Source organism: Capricornis sumatraensis, chromosome 2 (assembly GCF_032405125.1).
Source record: "Capricornis sumatraensis isolate serow.1 chromosome 2, serow.2, whole genome shotgun sequence".
Taxonomy (NCBI): domain Eukaryota; kingdom Metazoa; phylum Chordata; class Mammalia; order Artiodactyla; family Bovidae; genus Capricornis; species Capricornis sumatraensis.
In genome coordinates this window covers 33,878,331-33,901,981 of record NC_091070.1, presented here as the reverse complement: position 1 = coordinate 33,901,981, position 23,651 = coordinate 33,878,331, and the positions used below count along the sequence as shown (strand labels likewise).

The following is a 23,651-nucleotide window of genomic DNA, read 5'->3' as shown; positions in this document are numbered from 1 at the left end:
AGCCTTTACTATATATACAGTAGCTGGCTTATTATCACCCCAAATTTTGTATAAGCTATGGAGAATAAAATAAATCGGGTTAACAGTTTTAATAAGTTTATTATTTAATAAACTTTATTATGGTGTATGATCCCTTTAGGCAAGACCTTAGGACTGTCAGCATGGTGGTAATCCGATAGCAGTGTGGTCTTTCAACTTTCTAACCAATGTGATATTTCAGAACCGGCTTTTTTTTCAATAGCCTTTTAAATGACCCTAATGTACTGTGAACCCAGAGAACAAACTGCTTAAGAACTGACAATGAAATATGTCACCCTTTCTCTAGGTGACACACCATGTGATAGACGCTGCCAAATCCACTAAAGAAAATATTTATTTGTATTGGCACGAGAGGATTACAATAGAAAACCACTATTCAAACATTTAGTCATTGTCTCTTAATCTTCATACTTGCCTGGGAAAAGGGCTACTTTTCAATGAAAGCCAGTGTGACTCTTCCTTTAAAACTAGATGGAAACCTTCTAACTGTTGCTAATTTTCCCTTAGGTCGCCCACCCTCCTGGCTACCCTTTGTTTACTCTGGTGGCTAAACTGGCAATTCTACTATTTCCTTTTGGTTCGGTTGCCTATCGAGTCAATCTGCTGTGTGGCTTATTTGGAGCAGCAGCTGCAGCTTTACTTTTTTTCACCGTTTTCAGGTAAAGTAGTTGATTAGTTAAAATTAATTTTGACTAATTGGAGATGGAGCTTTCTTATGGCCCATGTACATACATGACACACACAAAAAAAACACCTTTTGTTGCTTGAACGGTTTTCCTAATCACTCATGTGATTTCACTTTCTCAATTTACAGTAATTTCATATGGATTTGACCCTCAAATGATTACACAGTTGGTTCTGCTTCATCAGTGGAGAGAAGATGTCACCAGTTCATTATCACAATTCTCTGTTTAGGCAGAATTAATAATGTTTGTCATTTTAGGAAGATGCAGATGGGCCAGTTTAATTTAACAGTATGAAGTTCTTCTTTTGGTAAATGGTAAATATTATTTAATTACTCACAGTATTGCTGATAGGCAGCTGCCTGTCAGGTCCAGAGCTAATACCTAATTATATTGTATTTTAAATATGCACATGCATACGTTTTAAAACGAGGCTATTAACTAAGGAAATCAATTTGGGAATGTGGTTTTACTCAGGTTTCACTTTGTTACAGTATAGCTGTAAGGAAAACAAGCAGATGAGACACCACTTCATAATGAAAGGCTTTCCTAGTTTGGAAGGCTACCCTGCTTTAAAAAAAACAGGTTATTAGTTTAGGATATTGGTAATCTATGTTTGTCTTTGCTGTTTCTCGCTTTCACTACTAACTCAGTCTGACTTATGCCTGAAAGGATTATAGTCAAAACTACAAATTATACTTTCTGCAAAGGGAAAACCAAGTTAAAACACTTCTTTCAAAAAGTATTGCAGATTTTATTATAAAAGCAAATAATTTTGTATGTAAATGTAGTATAATTTGAATAGAAAATTTCAAATGTCATTTTTGGAGACTGTTTTATTTACATTTGTCATATTACTGCCCTTTGACTAAATTCTTTCTAAATTCTCCTTTGCTTGTTTGTAAGAAGGTAAAAGTTACTAACTATGGCTAAAACTTACTATTAAATCTATTTGTGGAAAGTTCCAAATTCAAAATTGTGATTGTTGATCATTGACTAAACATTTATCTGTATTATTTAATTTGTTTTTATTTCAGTCTTACAGGTTTTCAGTGATAGCCATATCTTTAAGTATTAAATGTTTAACATTTTTGTGTGGATTAATTAGTATTATGAATACTTTTTCTAAATGATTAGAGTAATTATTATTAGAATTGTTCCTTCTGGTCTTTTATAATTAAGGCTATATCATTATTTTCATTGAGAGAAAAACTATTTAAAATATCTAGGATGAAATTTAGAACTTACCAGTTCTGTATTAAATGTATGAATTTCTAATTTTCATAAGACATTTAAGACAAAGCCATTTTTTTAAAAAAACTAATATTTGTTTTGCTAGTTCATTTGTATTTTAGATCATTTCTACAACATATACACATATTTAAATGCTGTAGCTATCTCTTAAAGCAAGTAAAGCTATTTGTTTTCTAAAACTTTACCATGGTTTTTTGTTATATTAATTGTTGATGCCCTGCCACATAAAAACCACTGCAAAAGTCATATATAAATTCTTTGTCTTTCCAGAATCCGAATAATTTGGGACAGTAATTTTCCTTTGAGTTGTCTGCATTTTAAAATAGCTTTAATTATTATGCTTGATTATAATGGATCAGCACACAGACCTGTGACCATTTTATTTTAATATATGGTCTTAATGATAAATTCGTATACTTACTGACATGTTTTAAAACAAAAACTCTTAAAAAAAAAAAAAACTCTTTATAGACTGGATATTTGCTTAGTTTTAGTAATCTAGTACTTTGGAAAAGTTACTTTCTTCTGAAATGTGTCCTAACAATATTATCTCTCATGTAATTTTAATATGAAAATACTTCATTATTTTGAATACAAATAATTGACAAGGTACACGTCCTTTGGGAACAACCTAGTTCAAGTGGCAAATCTGTTTTGTCAAACAATGGCCACCCTTCAGGAAAGAGCAAGCCATCTCTATGGTAATAGGACTAACAGTAGCCTATTGATCGAGTGGAAGAAGACATTATACAATGTCAGCTGGCTTGTTACAATTTCATTTGTCAAATGACCTGAACTTAACCTTTAAAACCTTCCTTCTGTGAATATAAACCCAACAGCAGGACGCGGTTTTTGTGCAGCACAGTGACGGCTTTTTTCCAGTCCTAGCGTACAGTAAATGTATTCCTTCACAGGTTGACTCCTTCATCAGAACTCATTCAGAAGACATTTCACTACTTTATTTATCTACCGACCAAGTCATCATTCCATTTTCTTGTTGAATATTGAGGGGTTTTGATCCTGGAGACAGTTGTATTCTTTCTTAACCCCATCACTTAAGAGAACATTACTGTACATGTAGGATTAGTGCTGACTGGTGTGCAGGAAATTAATTCTTTTAACAGGTTTAGGTTTTTTTCAGGTAATTGTTCACAGAGCATTCACTATATTTAGCTCTTGGGGTGGACATAAAGACCTTCTATACCTTTTAAACAAAGATTGTATTTCAAAAGCAAATTTCTGTTTAAATATGTTGATGTAAAAAGCTCCATTTTTTCCAGTAAACATGACTTGGATTGAAAGACCGGTTACTTCGTTGTTTCCAATTACTATGTAATTTTTGCTTTTCTTTCATCTTTCTTTTGCTTTTAAAAGCCTATAAGATGTCATTAACACTGCATTTTTTGTCAATCTTTCCTAATGGTTGTCAAGAATTCTTTTATATTTAGTGAGGTAGAAAGGATATGAGTAAAACAGTACATTGAAAGCTGTATGTGTCACTGTACTTTATTGAATTAAAAATAGTAAGATTGGGGCAGTTATTTCTGCATGTATCTATTTATGTATTGTCCCCTTTGGGGATATTTTAAAGCATGATTATGTTAAAGGAGTTTAATCTAATACATTTCATTTATAGGAAATAGTATTCATTTTATTAATGTGTACATCTGTGCATTTAAGACTCTGTACTACAGTTAAGTGATTTAGAGGAACTGGGATTTTGTTTTTCTTTGAAGGCCAATGAAGTAAATGATTTTTTAGTTTGACAGAAGGGTATTTAAAAGTGTTACATTTGAAATTTGCAAATCCTATTAATACAAAAATGTAAAAGTTATAGGTCCTATAAATCACTAATACGAACATTGTTTAGCTTTGTTTAGTACATGAATTTCAAACTTATTTTCTAAAAACCTCAAACTAGATCCTATCAACATGTTCTCAGTAAGGAAGGAGTACTGAACTCACTGTCATTAATATCAACATGCTTCCATTGTATATGTTCTGGTATCACTGGCAGAGAATGGACTCTGTTGATAGTATCATATAACAGTCCTTTACTTGAGGGAAGATTTAAATTGCTTATGATCTCAGATGAAAGCATCTCTAGTGTCCTATTTTTTGATAAGTTCCAGGGCAGGGAATATGTTCTTAACAGGCTTGAGAGTCAGCATATCCTTTTCAAACTAGTATGGGCCAAATGGAAATGTAGCAGAACTCATTCAGCAACATTTGTTGTGCACTCATTTGAATTGAAAGTAAAATTTTTTTAGTTTTTATAATCAAATTCAGTACTTATTTTAGAGAAAGGCAAAGTTACTCTTAGATAAAATGTTTTTTTAATAAATTTTTTTTTTCTAAAAGGCATTGTTTTAGGAAGCTTGCATTAAAAACTTTATAACTCCATTAAGGTTTTACAGTAAGAAATCAGATCTCTTAATATCAAGCAGGTTCCCTAGAATATGTGAATATTAATTATAATTAAAGGTACCTTGAAACTGCCTGCTTGCTACAAAGTACTTACAGCCAATTTCAGTGATATTTAAATATCTCCTGGTAGATTGTTTTGTGCCAGTATTTTGTTTATGCAATATTTTATTTTTTTATAAGTTATGTAAACATTTCTAAACATTCTGCCACTACTAAAAATTAATTTGATTAAACTTTTGGAATAGGAACACTTGATTCTGAGCACTGTGTCTGCTATTCTTAGGGTTTCAGCTAAGATTCCATTCAATAAAGAACTGAAAATTAAAATGCCATACCTTAGAGTATGTAGAATCTCCTGCTTAAGAGACATTTGGATTTTCCAGCTCAAAGAGTATTTTAGATTATTGCCATAGAGAATAATGTGAAGCTCTTCCTAATTTCAGAGGTAACTATGCATAAGTAACAAATAGTCGCCAAGTTTTTGTAGTTGAAGAAGAATGGAAAGTAGTGGAGCATTAATTTCCATTCAGGAGAATATCTTTCTTGATCCCTGGTTAATTGATCATATATTTCTCTCATACTTGTATTAAAATTGCATTGACTCAGACTGGCTAAGCATATTAAGAGCTTGGTTCATTTGCATTTTCTTATAAGTAGAGGGCCATATTAGGCTCAAATAGCAGCACTTCATTTTGAAGGGAAAAAAGCAGGGCAAAAACTCTTTTTTAAGACTGTAGAGTCTTTTCTGACAGCTAGTCAAGAGTTAGAATTAGTTCAAGGAAATGTTAATAATGCACTGCCTGGCCTAATCCCTTTGATATCACCAGGTATCCTCCTGTTCATGGGTTAATTGCTTTAAAAGCAAAGGCAATATTCTGAGCGGTGGGCCGCTTCACCTTTTCACAGCTGTTACCATTGAGTGACAACTAAATCCCATGTGTAAGATGAGGAAGAGCTCAATCTCCAATTGGGAGAAAATTTATGTAAACCACAATCCCTTCAGAATGTGCGGAAGTCATAGACTTTCTTGATTTACTCTGCTTTTCCCAGAAAGCTCTATTGTTCACTTTCCTAAGTCCCATCAACCCTTTGTAGCAGAATATCACAGCGGCAGCAGATAGCTTGAAATATATAAATGCTATCATAGCTCTGATTAATAGCAGTGCTTATGAGTCAAGTCTGATAACAGTGCAGCTCTCCACTCAATTTCAGATACTGCTAATGGAATCTGTCTTCTCCAATTGTAATATGAGAAGGCCTAATTTGCCATGGAGCTTGGAGCTGTCACCAGTAGGGGATTGTGGGGTCAGATGGGAGCTGCCAGGTTTTTGCCCTGCAGCTTGTATCTCTCACTTTGAATAGAGCAGCCCCCTGCCTGCCAGTTAGCTGATAGGCCGCCGTGGGGTTTATGCCACTATATACAATAGGAAAGGGCTACATAGGCTGACTTTATAATTGTGAAGCTAGCTCATATTTCCACAGCTACTGTGCTGCATAATTTCTAATAAGTGGTTTTAACAAATGTCAGATTATGAAAAGTTTCCCCAATTACAAAAACTTATAAAACATTTAGATTGCTAAATCTGTTTCCTGCCGAGATTTTTGCCACTGGAACTAGTCATCTGTCTTTATGGCTATAATAATAAATGTATACATTTCTTAAAGCTGCAAATAAAATGATAAATCATAACTCATAGATTTCCTGCTTTTCAAAGCCATAAAAAGTAGAAAACACTCAACAAATTGAAATATTACTATATACTTTATAACTTTGCATAATAAGACAACTTTGTATTAAATCTCTATTGTTTAGTAAGTTGGTTAGTGTTTCTAGTGAAAATAGTTGAATATCCCCACTCTGTTGATCTTAGTTATTTGGATCTTTTAAGTTTACTTCATTTACCTTTAGAATCTTAACATTTTAAAACTTCTAAGCTTTCGGTTTAAAAGAACTTTGAGGATAATAATTCTGAACTATACCCTTAACCAATTTCAGTTTTGCTACCGAATACAAAATATACTATCAAGATTGAGTAATAAGCTCATCTTGAGGCCTTGCATGGTTTTAAAGATTTCAAGCAAAATTGCTGAAAATCTGTAGTTTGGGAGTTATTTTAAGCTAGGTTGTACCTTAAGAGGATATTGCCTTGCATAGTGCAAGTTATTTGGCATACTATGGACACTTGGTCAAATGTAAAGTAAATGATGGTGATTCCTATAAGGCTCAGTTCAGTGTTTTTCTTTTAGGTATTTAGGTATAAATTGATGAGATGAGTTGTTCTAAGCCTCGAATAGCTTCATCATTTATTAGTTAGTTTACAAATTTTAATTCTAATGGGAATTGCATGATTGTATTTTATTTACAAGAACTATTCATCTCTTGTTCCCTCTGTTTAACTTGTGCCCTTTTCCTTTATGAAAGCTTTCCCATTTTTTTCCCAACTTTATTTAGTGGTTTTAAAATCAAGACTAATACTTTGTAATTTTCCTTTCAGCGTACTGGTAGTTGATATTTATGTAGCTGAAAATTCGGGGTAGAACAGTCTTTTTCCTATTGGTAGAGTCTCATGGAATAGAATAAATCTTGGTAGGATTTCACCCAGAGTGAAAGTAAATTTTTATAAAATATGAGAAAATGGACTTATTTACAAATTTATTAAAGATGCAAATGTTTTACATTTTTTTACTTATGGTGGTGGTGGCTTTAGAGATAGAACTTTAATATACCAGACCCTAAATTATTGATTGATATTCATTAGATCTAAACTTGAAAATGACAAGAAAAACATTTAGATTCTACTGCTCTCCAAATACCCACTGACTATAATTTGCCCTGGCTTCCCCGATGGCACTAATGGTAAAGAACCCGCCTGCCAGGAGATATAAAAGATGTGGGTTCTATTCCTGGATTGGGAAGATCCCCTGGAGGAGGGCATGGCAACCCACTCAAGTATTCTTACCTGGAGAATCCCAAAGCCAGGGGAACCTGGCAGGCTACAGTCCATAGGGTGGAAAAGAGTCAGACATGACTAAAGCGACTTAGCACATGTGTGCATAATCTGCCCATAGAGCACCAGGCACATATTAGATACTTAGTACATATTTGTTGAGAGTGTTGAGTGAACTGCCACTGAATGAGAGAAGTTCAGCTGAAACTGAATATCTTTCCTGTCAATAGCTTAATTTCCCAGTTTGACATCTCCAGCTACATTGAAGAGAGAAATCTATGGGTGATGATTTTGCGAATGAGAGCCAGAGGTAACATTTGTCTATTCTCCATGAACAAGACTCAGAAAGATAAGAGCTTGGGAGGATGGGGGCAGTAGATTTGCCACTGATTGTACGCTGCTTTACTGTATCTCTTCCCTGTAATCTGCTACATTTTAAGTCATCAATATGAGTTGACACTAAAAATAATTTTTTTTAACAAGAATGCTCAGATGCATTGTGGCCTTCCTACTTGATTCTATTGTACTTACTTCAAGTAGGAGTTTTATATGTTCAAGGAGCATAGTGTACCCTCCATGTTGGGTTCTTTGCACAGTGAAGACAAATACATTCATGAATTTTATGAAGCACGCCAAATATATGTTCTGAAAGAATTTCAGTTTTCTGTTATTTGTCTTTTGATTGCGGGTTAGACAAACGTGACTACACAAGAAAATCAAATACTGTGTAGCAGAAAGAAAAATATACCTTATCATCAGTAGCAAACCTGTGTCAGTGGTGTAAATTGTAACCCCCCCACCAATTTATCCATTGTGTCAACAGATGAATAGCATTCCATCAGTGAGAAAACCATGGCACAATCAGTACCTTTCTTAGGAATCTCGTTTAGGTCTCATAGAATTCTGAGCCTCACATTTGTTAGGATTCTCTGAGAAGCATCACATATTTCTCACCCTAGAAGAGAATTTTTCCATTCTCTGGGTGAAATTTTAAATACTTGGCAACCCTTCTTATCCTATCTGTCATACTCCTGGAATATCTTTCCTCAGTGACTGACCACTGTGATCCCCTGGAATGTGAACTCCATGGTTTTAGCCTTAGCCCAAGTAAAAGGCAATGAGGAAAATTTATTTATTGCAAATATACTGCAAAATACATTTTAGGTGTCACATATATGTAATGCATATTTATTTATACAAAACAAACTTCAGTAACTTTTAGATTATTTGTTATTTTGAATCATCTGTATTATTATATTATTCTGTTAGTTTGAGACCTTGAAAATTAAGCATGCCTCCCTAATAGTGTAAAAACTTGATTTTGATTGTTGACATGTGACTATCTTTTAAAATACAATGGCTGTCTTACTGAAATTTCATAGTAAGTGTGTGTTCTTTATATGGCCTCATAAGATGTTATCTTTCTATAAGTCATGTTAGATTGTAAAATACATATTTTACTTGAAGAAATAGCTCCCTTGATATCCTTCTGTGAGGCTCTGTGAGCCTCTAGATTGAGAATAGAAAACATTTGTCTCATATATATATAAAATTTATCATAAGTCACTCTTTAATTAAAGTGGAAAATATTTTAGATTATTTGCAATTTATTAGTGAGTTGTGCAGAAAACAGTTCTCATTTTATTCACAACTTCAATTGAATTTCTTTTTTTCCTCCAGGTTCCTATTAGTAGCAGGTTCATCAATTTCAGTAGAAAGCTGTTTGTCTTTTAAATTTAAATGAGCTAATTTTAAGATACCACTTTTAGCACATTAAATGTAAATGAATATATCAGTTCTTCAGTTGCTTTATAAAAAATAACTACTTAAGCATATTTATTTTTTTAATATAAATTTATTTATTTTAATTGGAGGGTAATTACTTTACAATATTGTATTGGTTTTGCCATACATTGACATGAATCTGCCATGGGTGTACAAGCATATTTATTTAAAAGAATGAAATGAAAATTAAAAGTAGGCCTCCTTGATTGCCAAGTGAAAACACCTTGGTGTTTTTTGATTATGTCATTTTTCTTTGAAAAAAAGTCAGGCTTAGTCTCTAGGACTCCAGTACTCTTGCTTGGAAAATCCCATGGATGGAGGAGCCTGGTAGGCTACAGTCCATGGGGTCGCTAGGAGTCGGACACGACTGAGCGACTTCACTTTTACTTTTCACTTTCATGCACTGGAGAAGGAAATGGCAACCCACTCCAGTGTTCTTGCCTGGAGAATCCCAGGGACGGGGGAGCCTGGTGGGCTGCCATCTCTGGGGTCACACAGAGTCGGACACGACTGAGGCGACTTAGCAGTAGCAGCAGCAGCAGAAGACAGTTGTTTTGTCTTATTTGAGAGTTATTTATATTTACTCTCCATCTATTCATTTGACTTTATGGATGATACCAAACAGCTTGTTTTGTGGGTTCAGAACAACATTTTCACTTAACACTCATGTTTAAATAACAAGGTCAGATTAAATATTCCTTCCCTATATTTTTTAAAGAAATATTGCTTAGCCAGAAATTTGGACTACAGTTCATTTACCAGCATTCATGCATAGTGTTTCACTATGCTTATATAATCTAATTCTGCCAAAAAATTGCAAAGGTATGTTGTAGCCTTTTCAGGGGAAAAAAATTGTAGAGTGTGTGTTCTGGATAGAATTATTGCCCAGAAGAGCAAATTATAACTAATTTGTTCAGTCACCCACATTGGGAATATTATTGGTCAAACTCATAAAATAACAAAGACCCTAGCAATCAAAACAGATAATGGATTAATTGGAGTTTTTCAGAAGTCAGCAGATGCATAGAATTCATGCCTTAAAAAAAAACAACAACTGATAAACAGACAATAAAAGTGCTTGCTAAGTCATCTTATTTAACAAGTCTAAGACCAGATTCACCTTCAGACATATTTGTCAGTGTGATTTTTGCAGCATCACTTAGATAAGTCTTTTGCACATTTAATGTCTTTGTCCAGAATTCACAGTGGCTTATCCATATGAAAGATTCATTGATATTTGGCTCAAAAAGACATAAAAAGTGGAAACTTTGAGGTATTTTGTTTGAGATTTACAAAAATTTGAGAAAATACAAGGAATCCCATTTACACATCAGTGTGAAAGGCAATATGAATAAAGAAAAACAACAATAAAAAGTGAAGGTAAAGTATGTCTGAAATTATATATATATTATATAAACATTTAGTTTCCAAAAGTTGCATAGCTTTGTTCTGTGTATGTGTGTTCAGTCACTCAGTCATGTCTGACTCTTTGCAATCCCATGGACTGTAGCCCTCCAGACTCCTCTGTCCATGGGATTCTCCAGGCAAGAATACTAGAGTGGGTTGCCATTTTCACCTCCAGGAGATCATGCAAATATTTCTAAAATGAGATATTCTTTTTTAAATGTGCTAATATACTGACACAGCTATCTAGTGGTATCAGTAGTCCAAAAAATTCTATTGGCTTTGTTAATACTTTATTTAGAGAGTTTTAAGTTCCTCACATTTGGTTTCTTAACTATGTTTTGATTAAGTTACAGTTAAAATATTTTATTCCTCAGATTGTTTTTACTAAGAAATATAGAAAAATCTCCCTATTCAGATTTATTAATACATTTAATTAATAATCATTAATAATAAAAAAGATTATTAATATGTTTAATTTAATGAGAGTCTGGAGAAGGGGCGGCTACCCTAGTCTTTGCACAAAAGTACTTCTGGGAAAACTTCTTGAAAAGGTGAAGCCTGTGCTGAGTTGTAAACAATCAGTCAGTGGGAGTGGCCAAGTGAAGGCAAAGCTGTGTTCCAGATACAGAGAATCTCTTGTGCTAAGAAACTCTGAGGTGAAAGAGAAACAGCCTGTAAGCACAGGGACAAGTCATTCAGTGTTGCTGGAACACAGTTCAAAATAGGTTGTATCGAAAATGAAGCTACAGGTGGGCTGAGACCAGATCATGAAAATTCGTGTCTGTTGTCATGGGACACTTAGAGTATGTTTTATAATCAAAGAGGAACCCTTGAAGGGTTGGAAACAAAAGCACAACGTCAGGTATGCCTTAGATCCCTCTCTCTGGTGGCAGTGGTGGGCCCAGGGCTGGAAGCAGGCAGCACATAAACCTACAACATTGTGTGAGCCTGAGGTGGCGAGTCAGATGGGCTGGCCTGGGGAAGTGAGTGTGGGTAGAGAGAAGAGTATGATTTTATAAACTGTTGATGAAGTCCAATTGGCAGGATGTTGGAAAGGGAGAGGAGCTCTGATGATGACTCCTAGGGCTCTTAATTTAGATAACTAAACAAGGAAGATAATGAAATTCACTAAGGGAACACAAGAAATTATTTCAGGGAAGAGGATGAGAAATTAATTTTGCATGTACTGACCCTGAGGTTCTGTGGGACATCCAGAGTTGGGGTGGCTTTGTGGTGAGGGTACAACAGTAAGTTGGGGATAAGATTAAGTTCAAAACTAAGGGAGAGGCGGTGCTGGAGACAGATTTGTTTTCTTTAGTTTGTCGCTGGCGCGTGAAGTCAAGATAGTGAATAAAGTCCCCCAGGCAAAGTAGAGTGAGAACAATTTCCTGAGAATGAAATCTTTGAGAAACACTGGCTTGAAAGGTGTTTAAATGCAAGAAGAGGAGCCATTTGGAGAAAACACAGAAGGAAGACACAGAGCCATAAAAGGAAAACCAGAGGATGTGAAGTCCACATGGTCAACTTGGTAGGTAGAGTGTGGCTGGGGCAGCGATCAACACAGTAGAGAGGTTTCTCGAGCCTGCCCTGTTAGGTGGTTAGACAGTCACTGGAGACCCCAGTGAGAACAATTCCAATAGAGAACTAGGGTGAGAACAGAGGATGGATGCTGCAGATGTGGACAATGTGAGGCCAATCCTGAACGTCACTGTGACCCTGAAAATTGCCCTCAGGAAAGTGTTCTCGACATCAGCTTGCCCGCCAGTCATTTTTATTTCCATCTCAGTAAGTAGAAACAAAGCATGCACAGATATCGTCATATACCGTGAACAATGTAATAAGACTGCCGACCTGCAGAGCCAGTGAATGAACTGGAGACCATCTCTGAAGTCTTCAGAAGCTCTTCATCCTCACCATTGCTGGCATTATCCTTTGACCTGTCAGCCAGTCACAGACCCAGCTTGCTGTAGGCTGATGTGGGATGTCACATCTGCTTGTTTGCCTGCTTGTGACATTGTGGCACTAGACCACACACTTCTCTTCCTACATTGCACTCACCCTGCAGACTTACTAATATACCATGTACTGCTTGTCTTTTGAGACAAATGCTTAATTTTAATGGGTATCTTATGATTTTGAGAACAGCTTTATTAAACTCCTCCATCTCCCTTCCCACTCCCTGCCTGATTTGAGCTTTCAGTTTGCTCAATTTCTTGGTGCCCCCACACTTGTCTTCCATTGAACTGAGACCTAGATCCCTTTGCTCATCCTTTTGATCTCCTCCATCAGCCCCCTGCTGGCTCTGCTTCCTTCCCCATAAAGTGTAGACCCTGTAGTTCATGGCTTTAACACCTTTTCCTCTTGTCCTTCTGCCCTACCTACCTAGTAAAACTCAACCTGGCTCCTTACAGCCTTCCCCAGCCCAGGTCAGGCTGCCACAGACCTTGCCACAGCCATGTGGACCAAGGCTGCCACCCCACATCCACAGCTTCTACAGTCTCCAGCCTCAGCTGAGTGCTTATTATTACACATTTGCTATCTACAAGTCCTTGTTCTGTAGCCCTCCTTAGCTTGCAGAGTTTTCTCACAGCAGACGATTCAGATTATCTCCACTTTTCTTAATCCACTAGACTGTACATGTTACATGGTCAGTAAATGTTGACTGATTCTGAGTCTTAGCACGAAACAAGCTTTTAAACGCAGTGTGTTCAAACCTGTGCGTTTGAAGGAACATGAACAGTTTGATATATAAAAGGCTGTTGGAAACAAAGAGACTCTCAAAAGTATAGCCTATATACATCATTTTATGGAAATCAGAGATAGTATTAATAAAATGAGGCCTCCAAAATGTTTTATATTCTCTATATGAATGCATGCATAACTTTTTGCCCTTAGGCATATTGCCTTCTTTTCTATGTTCCACAAAGCTTTGACAACTGCAGCATTTATTTTCAGAATTTCCTCACACAGTGTTTCTTGAAGACAATAGAAATAATAAAGAAGGAAGGCAGATAGTTTTAGTCAGGATTCTCAGTGGCAAGTGATTGGCTATGTTTAGCAGAAAAGAAGAATATTGAAAGGAAGTTGGGAAGAATGCTACAACTCAGTAATAAGAAAGATACAGCAATTTTTTAAATGGGCAAAATATTTGAAAAGACATTTCTCCAAGGAAGATGTAGAAATGACCCATGAGCAATTGCAAAGGTGCTCAGCATTGTTAGCCATTAAGGAAATGCAAATCAAAATCTCAGTGAGATACCCTTTTACACCCAATGGGATGACTAGAATCAAAAAGATAACAAGTGTTCACTGGGTTGTGGAAAAATCAGAACCCTCATCCATTGCTGGTGGGAACGTAAAATTATGTAACCACTTTGGAAAACAGTTTAGCAGTTTCAAATGATTAAATTGGTTGTTTTAGGATCCAGCAATTCCACTGCTAGGTATATACCCTAGAGAAATGAAAACATGTCCACACAAAATCTTGTACACAGATACTTACAGAAGCACTATTTGTAGTAGGCAAAAGATGGAAACAGTCTAGATGTCCATCAATGGAATAATGAATAAGCAAAATGTGGAATAGATATGTAGTGGAATATTAATTCAGCTGTACAAAGAAGTGAAATACTGATACATACTACAAGTTGAATGAACCTTGAACACATCATGTTAAGTGAAATAAGTCAGACATAAAAGTCCGTGTATTATATGATTTTACTTATATGAAAACCCAGAAGAGGGAAATTCACAGACAGAAGGTAGATTGGTGGTTACTTAAGTCTGGCAGTGAGATTGGAGAGATAGTTAAAGGAGATAGAGTTTCTTTTTAGGTGATGAAAATGTTATAAGATTGACTATAATGATAGTTGCATATTTCTAAATATACTGAAAATCTTTAATTGTACATTTTAAATAAATGAATTATATAGTATATGAATTATATCTCAATAAAGCTTTTTACTTTTAAATTCAAGAAAGTAGGGAAAACCACTAGACCATTCATGTATGACCTATAATCAAATCCCTTATGATTGTACAGTAGAACTGAGAAATAGATTCAAGAGATTAGATCTGATAGACAGAGTGCCTAAAGAACTGTGGACGGAGGTTCATGACATTGTACAGGAGGCAGGGATCAAGACCATCACCCAAGAAAAAGAAATGCAAAAAGACAAAATGGTTGTCTGAGGAGGCCTTACAAATAACTGAGAAAAGAAGAGAAGTGAAAGGCAAGGAGAAAAGGAAAGATATACCCATTTGAATGCAGAGTTCCAAAGAATAGCCAGGAGAGATAAGAAAGCCTTCCTCAGTGATCAGTGCAAAGAAATCGAGGAAAACAATAGAATGGGAAGGACTAGAGAGCTTGTCAAGAAAATTAGAGATACTGAGGGAACATTTCATGCAAAGTAGGGCTCAGTAAAGGACAGAAATGGTATGGACCTAAGAGAAGCAGAAGATATTAAGAAGAGGTGGCAAGAATACACAGAAGAACTGTACAAAAAAGATCTTCATGACCAAGATAATCACGATGATATGGTCACTCACCTAGAGCCAGACATCCTGGAATCCAAAGTCAACGGCCTTAGGAAACATCATTATGAACAAAGCTAGTGGAAATGATGGAATTCCAGTTGAGCTATTTCAAATCCTAAAAGATGATGCTGTGAAAGTGCTGCACTCAACATGCCAGCAAATTTAGAAAACAGCAGGACTAGGTCACAGGACTAGAAAAGGTCAGTTTTCATTCCAATTCCAAAGAAAGCCAATGCCAAAGAATGCTCAAACAACCACACAATTGCACTCATCTCAAACGCTAGCAAAGTAATGCTCAAAATTATCCAAGCCAGGCTTCAACAGTATGTGAACTGTGAACTTGCAGATGTTCAAGCTGGATTTAGGAAAGGCAGAGAAACCAGAGATCAAATTGCCAACATCCATTGGATCATACAAAAAACAAGAGAGTTCCAGAAAAACATCTGCTTTATTGACTATGGCAAAGCCTTTGACTGTGTGGATCACAACAAACTGTGGAGAATTCTTAAAGAGATGGGAATACCAGATACCTGACCTGCCTTTTGAGAAATCTGTATGCAGGTCAGGAAGCAGCAGTTAGAACTGTACATGGAACAACAGACTGGTTTCAAATAGGGAAAGGAGTATGTCGAGGCTGTATATTGTCACCGTGCTTATTTAACTTCTATGCAGAGTACATCATGAGAAACGCAGGACTGGAAGAAGCACAAGCTGGAATCAAGAATGCCAGGAAACAGGCTCTACTACAAAGCCACAGTCATCAAGACAGTATGGTACTGGCACAAAGACAGAAATATAGATCAATGGAACAAAATAGAAAGCTGAGAGATAAATCCACACACCTATGGACACCTTATCTTTTACAAAGGAGGCAAGAATATACAATGGATTAAAGACAATCTCTTTAACAAGTGGTGCTGGCAAAACTGGCCAACCACTTGTAAAAGAAAGAAACTAGAACACTTTGTAACACCATACACAAAAATAAACTCAAAATGGATTAAAGATCTAAACGTAAGACCAGAAACTATAAAATTCCTAGAGGAGAACATAGGCAAAACACTCTCTGACATAAATCACAGCAGGATCCTCTATGACCCACCTCCCAGAGTAATGGAAATAAAAGCAAAAATAAACAAGTGGGACCTAATTAAACTTAAAAGCTTCTGCACAACAAAGGAAACTATAAACAAGGTGAAGAGACAGCCTTCAGAATGGGAGAAAATAATAGCAAATGAAGCAACTGACAAAGAATTAATCTCAAAAATATACAAGCAGCTCCTGCAGCTCAATTCCAGAAAAATAAATGACCCAATCAAAAAATGGGCCAAAGAACTAACTAGACATTTCTCCAGAGAAGACATACAGATGGCTAACAAACACATGAAAAGATGCTCAACATCACTCATTATCAGAGAAATGCAAATCAAAGCCACAATGAGGTACCATTTTACGCCAGTCAGAATGGCTGTGTTCCAAAAGTCTACAAGCAATAAATGGTGGAGAGGGTGTGGAGAAAAGGGAACCCTCTTACACTGTTGGTGGGAATGCAAACTAGTACAGCCACTATGGAGAACAGTGTGGAGATTCCTTTAAAAACTGCAAATAGAACTGCCTTATGACCCAGCAGTCCCACTGCTAAGCATACACACCGAGGAAATCAGAATTGAAAGAGACACGTGTACCCCAATGTTATCACAGCACTGTTTATAATAGCCAGGACATGGAAACAACCTAGATGTCCATCAGCAGATAAATGGATAAGAAAGCTGTGGTACATATACACAATGGAGTATTACTCAGCCATTAAAAGAATACATTTGAATCAGTTCTAATGAGGTGGATGAAACTGGAGCCTATTATACAGAGTGAAGTAAGCCAGAAAGAAAAACACCAATACAGTATACTAACACATATATATGGAATTTAGAAAGATGGTAACGATAACCCTGTATGTGAGACAGCAAAAGAGACACAGATGTATAGAACAGTCTTCTGGACTCTGTGGGAGAGGGAGAGGATGGGATGATTTGGGAGAATGACATTGAAACGTGTAATATCATATATGAAATGAATCACCAGTCCAGGTTTGATGCATGATACTGGATGCTTGGGGCTGGTGCACTGAGATGACCCAGAGGGATGGTATGGAGAGGGAGGAGGGAGAGGGGTTCAGGATGGGGAACACGTGTATACCTGTGGTGATTCATGCTGATGTATGGCAAAACCAATACAATATTGTAAAGTAATTAACCTCCAATTAAAATAAATTTATTTAAAAAAAAAAAAGAATGCCAGAAGAAATATCAATAACCTCAGGTCTGCAGATGATACCATCCTTATGTCAGAAAGTGAAGAAAAACTAAAGAGCCTCTTGATGAAGGTGAAAGAGGAGAGCAAAAACGTTGGCATAAAACTCAACATTCAGAAAACTAAGATGATGGCATCTGGTCCCATCACTTCATGGCAAATAGATGGGGAAGCAATGGAAACAGTGACAGACTTTATTTCTGGACCAACCTAGACAGCATATTAAAAAGCAGAGACATTACTTGGCCAACAAAGGTCCATATAGTCAAAGCTATGTTTTTTCCAGTAGTCATGTATGGATGTGAGATTTGGACTATAAGGAAAGCTGAGCCCGAAGAATTGATGCTTTTGAACTGTAGTGTTGCAGAAGACTCTTGAGAGTCCCTTGGACTGCAAGGAGATCCAACCAGTCCATCCTAAAGGAAAGCAATCCTGAATATTCATTGGAGGAACTGATGCTGAAGCTGAAACTCCAATACTTTGGCCACCTGATTTGAAGAAATAATTCTTTTGAAAAGACCCTGATGCTAGGAAAGATTGAAAGCAGGGGGAGAAGGGGACAACAGAGGATGAGATGATTGGATGGCATCACCAACTCAATGGACATGAGTTTGAGTAATCTCCAGGAGTTGGTGATGGACACGGAGGCCTGCCACGCCTGCCAGCCATGGGGTCGCAAAGAGTCAGACCCAACTGAGCGACTGAACTGAGTTGAACGGAAAGCTTTTTAAAAGAGGAAATATTCAAATCTAGAATTTAAAAAAGAGAGAGAAGGAAGTTGGAAAGCTTGCAGAATTTCTGGGAAGGCTGGATTAGCAGGCTCTGATCCCAAAATATTCAGAGTCCCAGTCACGTATGTATTGGTGAAACCACTGTGGCTGCCATCCGTGGGCCCCAGGCACCCCGGCTCACATCATTGACACTGACCTGGATTCTGAGCACTAACCCTGAAAGTGCTGCCATTATTGTCTGTGAAAATGATGCACAAATCCCACCCACCATGTCTGATTCTGTCTCCATACCTGCTTTTTGACCTCATGAATTTCCAGTTCAAAGAATGGAGCAGGTGATTCTGACAGGCAGAGCCTAGGTCATATACCCATTCTCTAACTGCTTGGAGACTAGAAAAATATTCTGTATTTCAGTGTGTGTAATAAGAAGAGCTTTGCCTCATAAGCTTGTATCCCTCAGGCATATGAAAGGATTTTAGATGTTGAGTAGCAAAAGAAAAGAGAAGGTCCAATACTCTTGTTTTCAGTCTATAGACTGAGTTGATTTTTAAGCAAGCTGTTTTGAGATGCTGAAAAGATCAAGATTATAGGTTTGATTTTCTTTACTGGCTTTATAATCAGTTACCTTCTCTTCTATAACCTTATACCCAGAAAAATCAGGTGAAAGAGTATATGGATTATTCATTGTAAAACAATCTTGTCCTTGGCGGGGGTGGGTGGGGGGGTGATATGGGACAGAAGTGAGGTGGGAAAAATTCAGATTTTAGACCTTTCTGATGTAGGATTAGTCTTTAATAAAATGCTAATGTACATAAGTATCTGTAATAGTCTAAGGTGACTGGATAAATTTTACCACTGATAATTTTACTTATACTGTCTTCAATTTCTAAAACCTTATGAAATATTTGAAAAGGTAGTTAACATAGTTCATAATTCCAATAATGTCAATAATTCAAACGCTTTAGGATGTCTTCCTGAGCATAATAATGTGCTAAAAATCATTGTAGATTAGTGAGTCTTGAGTTTTCTTCCTGAGGATTTGTACATATCAGTTCTCTTTAATTAACTGTTTGCTGGTTTTAAACTTTAACTGCCCTTTCAAAAAAAAAAAAAAAAGGTTAATATCAGTCTTGAGAGGTATGTACAATTCAAGTTGGTAGTGTGTTGTTTAGATAACACATAGACATAAATACAATTCTAATAATTGACAAAACTTATGTTCTTCACTCAAAGAGGTGCATATTTAACTAAATAAATGTACAATATATCATTGAAAGTGAAATCGCTCAGTTATTTCTGACTCTTTGCGACCCCATGGACTGTAGCCTACCACACTCCTCCGTCCATGGGATTTTCCAGGCAAAAGTACTAGAGTGGGTTGCCATTTCCTTCTCCAGAGGATCTTGCCAACCCATGGATCATATACTGGTCTCCCGCATTGTAGGCAGACGTTTTACCATCTGAGCCACCAGGGAAGTATATCATTAGTCTGGGATAAACGATTTGACATTAAAATAGCCATCTCTTACCCATAATGTAATTATTTTAAATAGCCAGACTAACAATTTTAATCCTGGTTCTGCCACTTAATTACCTACCATAGGACCTTGGAAAAATTATTTGGCCTCCCTGAGCCTCATTTTCTTCATTTGAGAAAAGGAGACAAACCACCATCTACTCCTAGGGTTATTGTGAAAATTAGATGAATATAAAGAAGGCCATAGAACAATACCTGAAACATGGCTAACAAGAAACTCAACAAATGTCAGCAACTAACTTATCTTGGAAATTTGCTGATTTCTTTAAACTTTTTATCTTGATGCAATTTCAGATTTATAAAAAAGTGGCACAAATGGTTCACTGTTTGCCCTTTACTCAGGTTCCCAAATATTAATATTTTACCACATTTGCTTTATCCTTGACTCAGTGGATATGTATGTATTATTTTGCTTTTTAACCAATTAAGAATAAGCTGCAGTCATGATGTCCTTTTACCCTTAAATGCTTCAAGATATGTTTAAACCAACATTGTCTTACATATACACAGTGTAGGTCTCAAAACAAATTATCAATGATACAACGCTGTTACCTAATCTTCAGACTTGATCCAATTTTTTCCACATGCTTATAGTAGATGATACCACCCTTATGGCAGAAAGTAAAGAGGAACTAAAAAGCCTCTTGATGAAAGTGAAAGAGTTAAAAAGTTGGCTTAAAGCTCAACATTCAGAAAACGAAGATCATGGCATCTGGTCCCATCACTTCATGAGAAATAGATGGGAAAACAGTGGAAACAGTGTCAGACTTTATTTATTGGGGCTCCAAAATCACTGCAGATGGTGATTGCAGCCATGAAATTAAAAGACACTCCTAAGAAGAAAAGTTATGACCAACCTAGGTAGCATATTAAAAAGCAGAGACATTACTTTGGCAACAAAGGTCTGTCTAGTCAAGGCTATGGTTTTTCCTGTGGTCATGTATGGATGTGAGAGTTGGACTGTGAAGAAAGCTGAGCACCGAAGAATTGATGCTTTTGAACTGTGGTGTTGGAGAAGACTCTTGAGAGTCCCTTGGACTGCAAGGAGATCCACCCAGTCCATCCTAAAGGAGATCAGTCCTGGGTGTTCATTGAAAGGACTGATGCTAAAGCTGAAACTCCAATACTTTGGCCACCTCATATGAAGAGTTGACTCATTGGAAAAGGCCCTGATACTGGGAGGGATTAGGGGCAGGAGGAAAAGGGGACAACAGAGAATGGGATGGCTGGATGGCATCACCGACTCGATGGACATGAGTTTGAGTAAACTCCAGGAGTTGGCGATAGACAGGGAGGCCTTGCATGTTGTGATTCATGGGGTCGCAAAGAGTCGGACACGACTGAGCAACTGAACTGAACTATAGTAGAAGTCCTAGATCATGCCTTTTATTCTATTGTCATCCTTTTGGTCTCTAATCTGGGACAGTTCTCATGGTGATTTTGTTTATTCTCAAGACTTTGACATTTCTTGATACATACAGGTCAGTTATTCTGTAGAATGTCCTTCAGTCTGAGTTTGTCTGTCCTCTTGGTTAAATTCAGGTAATGCATTTTTGGTAGGAATACCACAGAAATGATGCTGTATTCTTTTTTTTTTTTTTTTTTTGCAATAGATAAAGAAGCATATGATGATTTTTTGTCCCATTACTGGGCGTTAACTTTGATGATGTGATTAAGACTGTTGGTCCAGTTTGCCACTGTAATTACAGTTTCTTCTTTTGTAATTATTTACAGGGAAATGCCTTTAGACAGTGTACATATTTCTGTTACTCCGAACTTTACCCTCTACTTTGGTATCCATTGATTATTATTATGAATTGTCAAGTGGGGATTTCTAATTCTTCTAATTTCTTCTATAGTTATTAGTTGACTTTCCATGGACTTTTCCTTCTCACCCAGTTTTTTATATCACTGCAGATCCATAGCTTTTCTTTTTCTACATTCATAGATTCTTGTTTATTCATTGGGTTACAGTCTGTTACTCTAATTATTTTTATGCTCAAGTTTTCCCCAATTTGGCCAATAAGAGTCCTGTAAGCTGGCTAATATGCTCTTTGTTAATGTCTCCATTTGAACATTTCCTTACTTTGTGTCCCAAAATGTTTCTAATTCTTTTGCTGCTTGAGCTTTCCCAACCCTGGAATCAGCCATTTCTCCAAGGGTGCTAATTTATGTTTTAAGTAGAAGAAGGAATCTTGTATCTTTTGCTGACTTTCCAAAGTCATATTGACAGCTGGAACTTAGAAGTTTCTTTAAATTGTTACTAATACTTTAAGATTAATTCATTCTTTTATTTGTTAAGTTTCCTTTCTGTGCTTGGGGCCAGATGCTTCCAATTAAGTGAAGTTTAGCTACAGTTCACATTTCCAAAAACAATGTAAAAATCATTGATATGCAGAGATGGGCTAAAAACCTGGGAATTGAAGAGAAAATTGAGAGAAGAGTAGAGTTTTAATAAAGGAGCAGGGAGGACCTTCAATTCAGGGAGCAAACGTACGGAGCTAGGAATAGGAGAGTCTTATTAGGGAATTTTAAGGAGCTTGACTACTTGGTAGGAGGTCATGTTGGTAATTAGTGTTTAGAGGGCCCAGTTTATTGGGAGCCTGGATTCCAGGTTGACTCTAATTCATCCTGTAGGAATAAAGAGTATTCACAAAGAGTATGCTTTAGAAAGTTTAATCTGATGTTATATTGCAGAAGAATTAGAAAATGTAAGGCAAGTTAGGAAACTATTACTTTGAATCTAAGGCAAAAGGAATACAAATGGAAAGGAATCTGAAAAGGAATTTGGAAGGAAGAAATAACTTTAGGTTCTTGAATCAGGAAAACTGGGAGAATGGAGTATTCTGCAGGAAATAGGAAACTGATGATTTTTATAAGGGAAAGAGAACAGGAAAATTGTAAACAGAAATTCAGAGAAAAACAGGTTTGGTGATATTGAAATTTGTTAGCTTTTTTTCCTACTAAGGTTGATTATACAGTTACTCCATAATTTTTATGCAAAACAATACAGCTAAAAAGTAATGACCTATGATTTGACCTCTCAAATCATATCTCTAAATTGAGATCCAGATTCCTCAATTAATTTGAAATATGGGCTTCTGTTGGCATTGGGAGTGAGGAATTTGTTTCCAAGTATAGCATTTGATTCTTCTGTGTTACTAAAATTCACACTTTCACCCTTCTCTTTAAAAAAAAAATATCATTTTTAACTTTGACTTTGTGTGAAGAAGAAATCATTAGAAACTAAGAATTTAGCTTACAAGATCTTAAAATCACCAAATATTGTGACCAAGACATACTTTGCCATATGTTGGGAGATAAATGTAGAAAGTACCTAGACCCACACATTCCACAAGGAGTGAGAGTGAGTGTTCCTGAACAGATATTCCTGTTTATTCTTTTATTCATTTTTAAAAGCTTTTTATTTTGTATTACGATATAGGTGATTAACAATGTTGTGATATTTTGATAGTTTCAGGTGAACAGCAAAGGGACTCAGCCATACACATTCATGTATCTTCTCCCCCCGACTCCCCTCCCATCCAGGCTGACACATAACATTGAGCAGAGTACCCTGTGCTATACAGTAGGTCCTTATTGGTTATCCATTTTAATTATAGCAGTGTGTACATGTCCATCCCAAACTCCGTAACTATCCCTTTACCGCATCCTTCCTCACTGGCAACCATAAGTTCATTCTCTAAGTCTGTAAGGCTGTTTCTACCAAGCAGATACTCTGCCATTTTATTAATTTTTCAGTCTTAATCAGTCCTGATCGTTTTTCTTCTTAGATATAGCAAGAAAAGTGGCCCAGGTTTGTTATCTCTCTAGTCTCGGTCTCTTCAGGCTTTCTGAAATGGCTTGAATCCTAACGAGTACATTGGAGAACTAAACCTCATTCAGTTCATAAGATACCAAGCAGGTTTGTTCATTTGTTTCGTAATAGGTTAATATATGGACTTTGTAATTAAAATCTGTTGAAAGGAATTAT

The 23,651-nt window shown here is 36.3% G+C and overlaps 1 protein-coding gene across 1 annotated transcript in view; it reads left to right on the top strand.

The window, feature by feature from the left end:
• Nucleotides 1-23,651, top strand: part of TMEM260 (transmembrane protein 260) — a 69,162-nt gene that overhangs the window by 10,206 nt on the left and 35,305 nt on the right. The window contains 1 exon segment of the mRNA XM_068965088.1: nt 547-698. Within this exon segment, the coding sequence (XP_068821189.1) occupies nt 547-698 (152 nt within the window).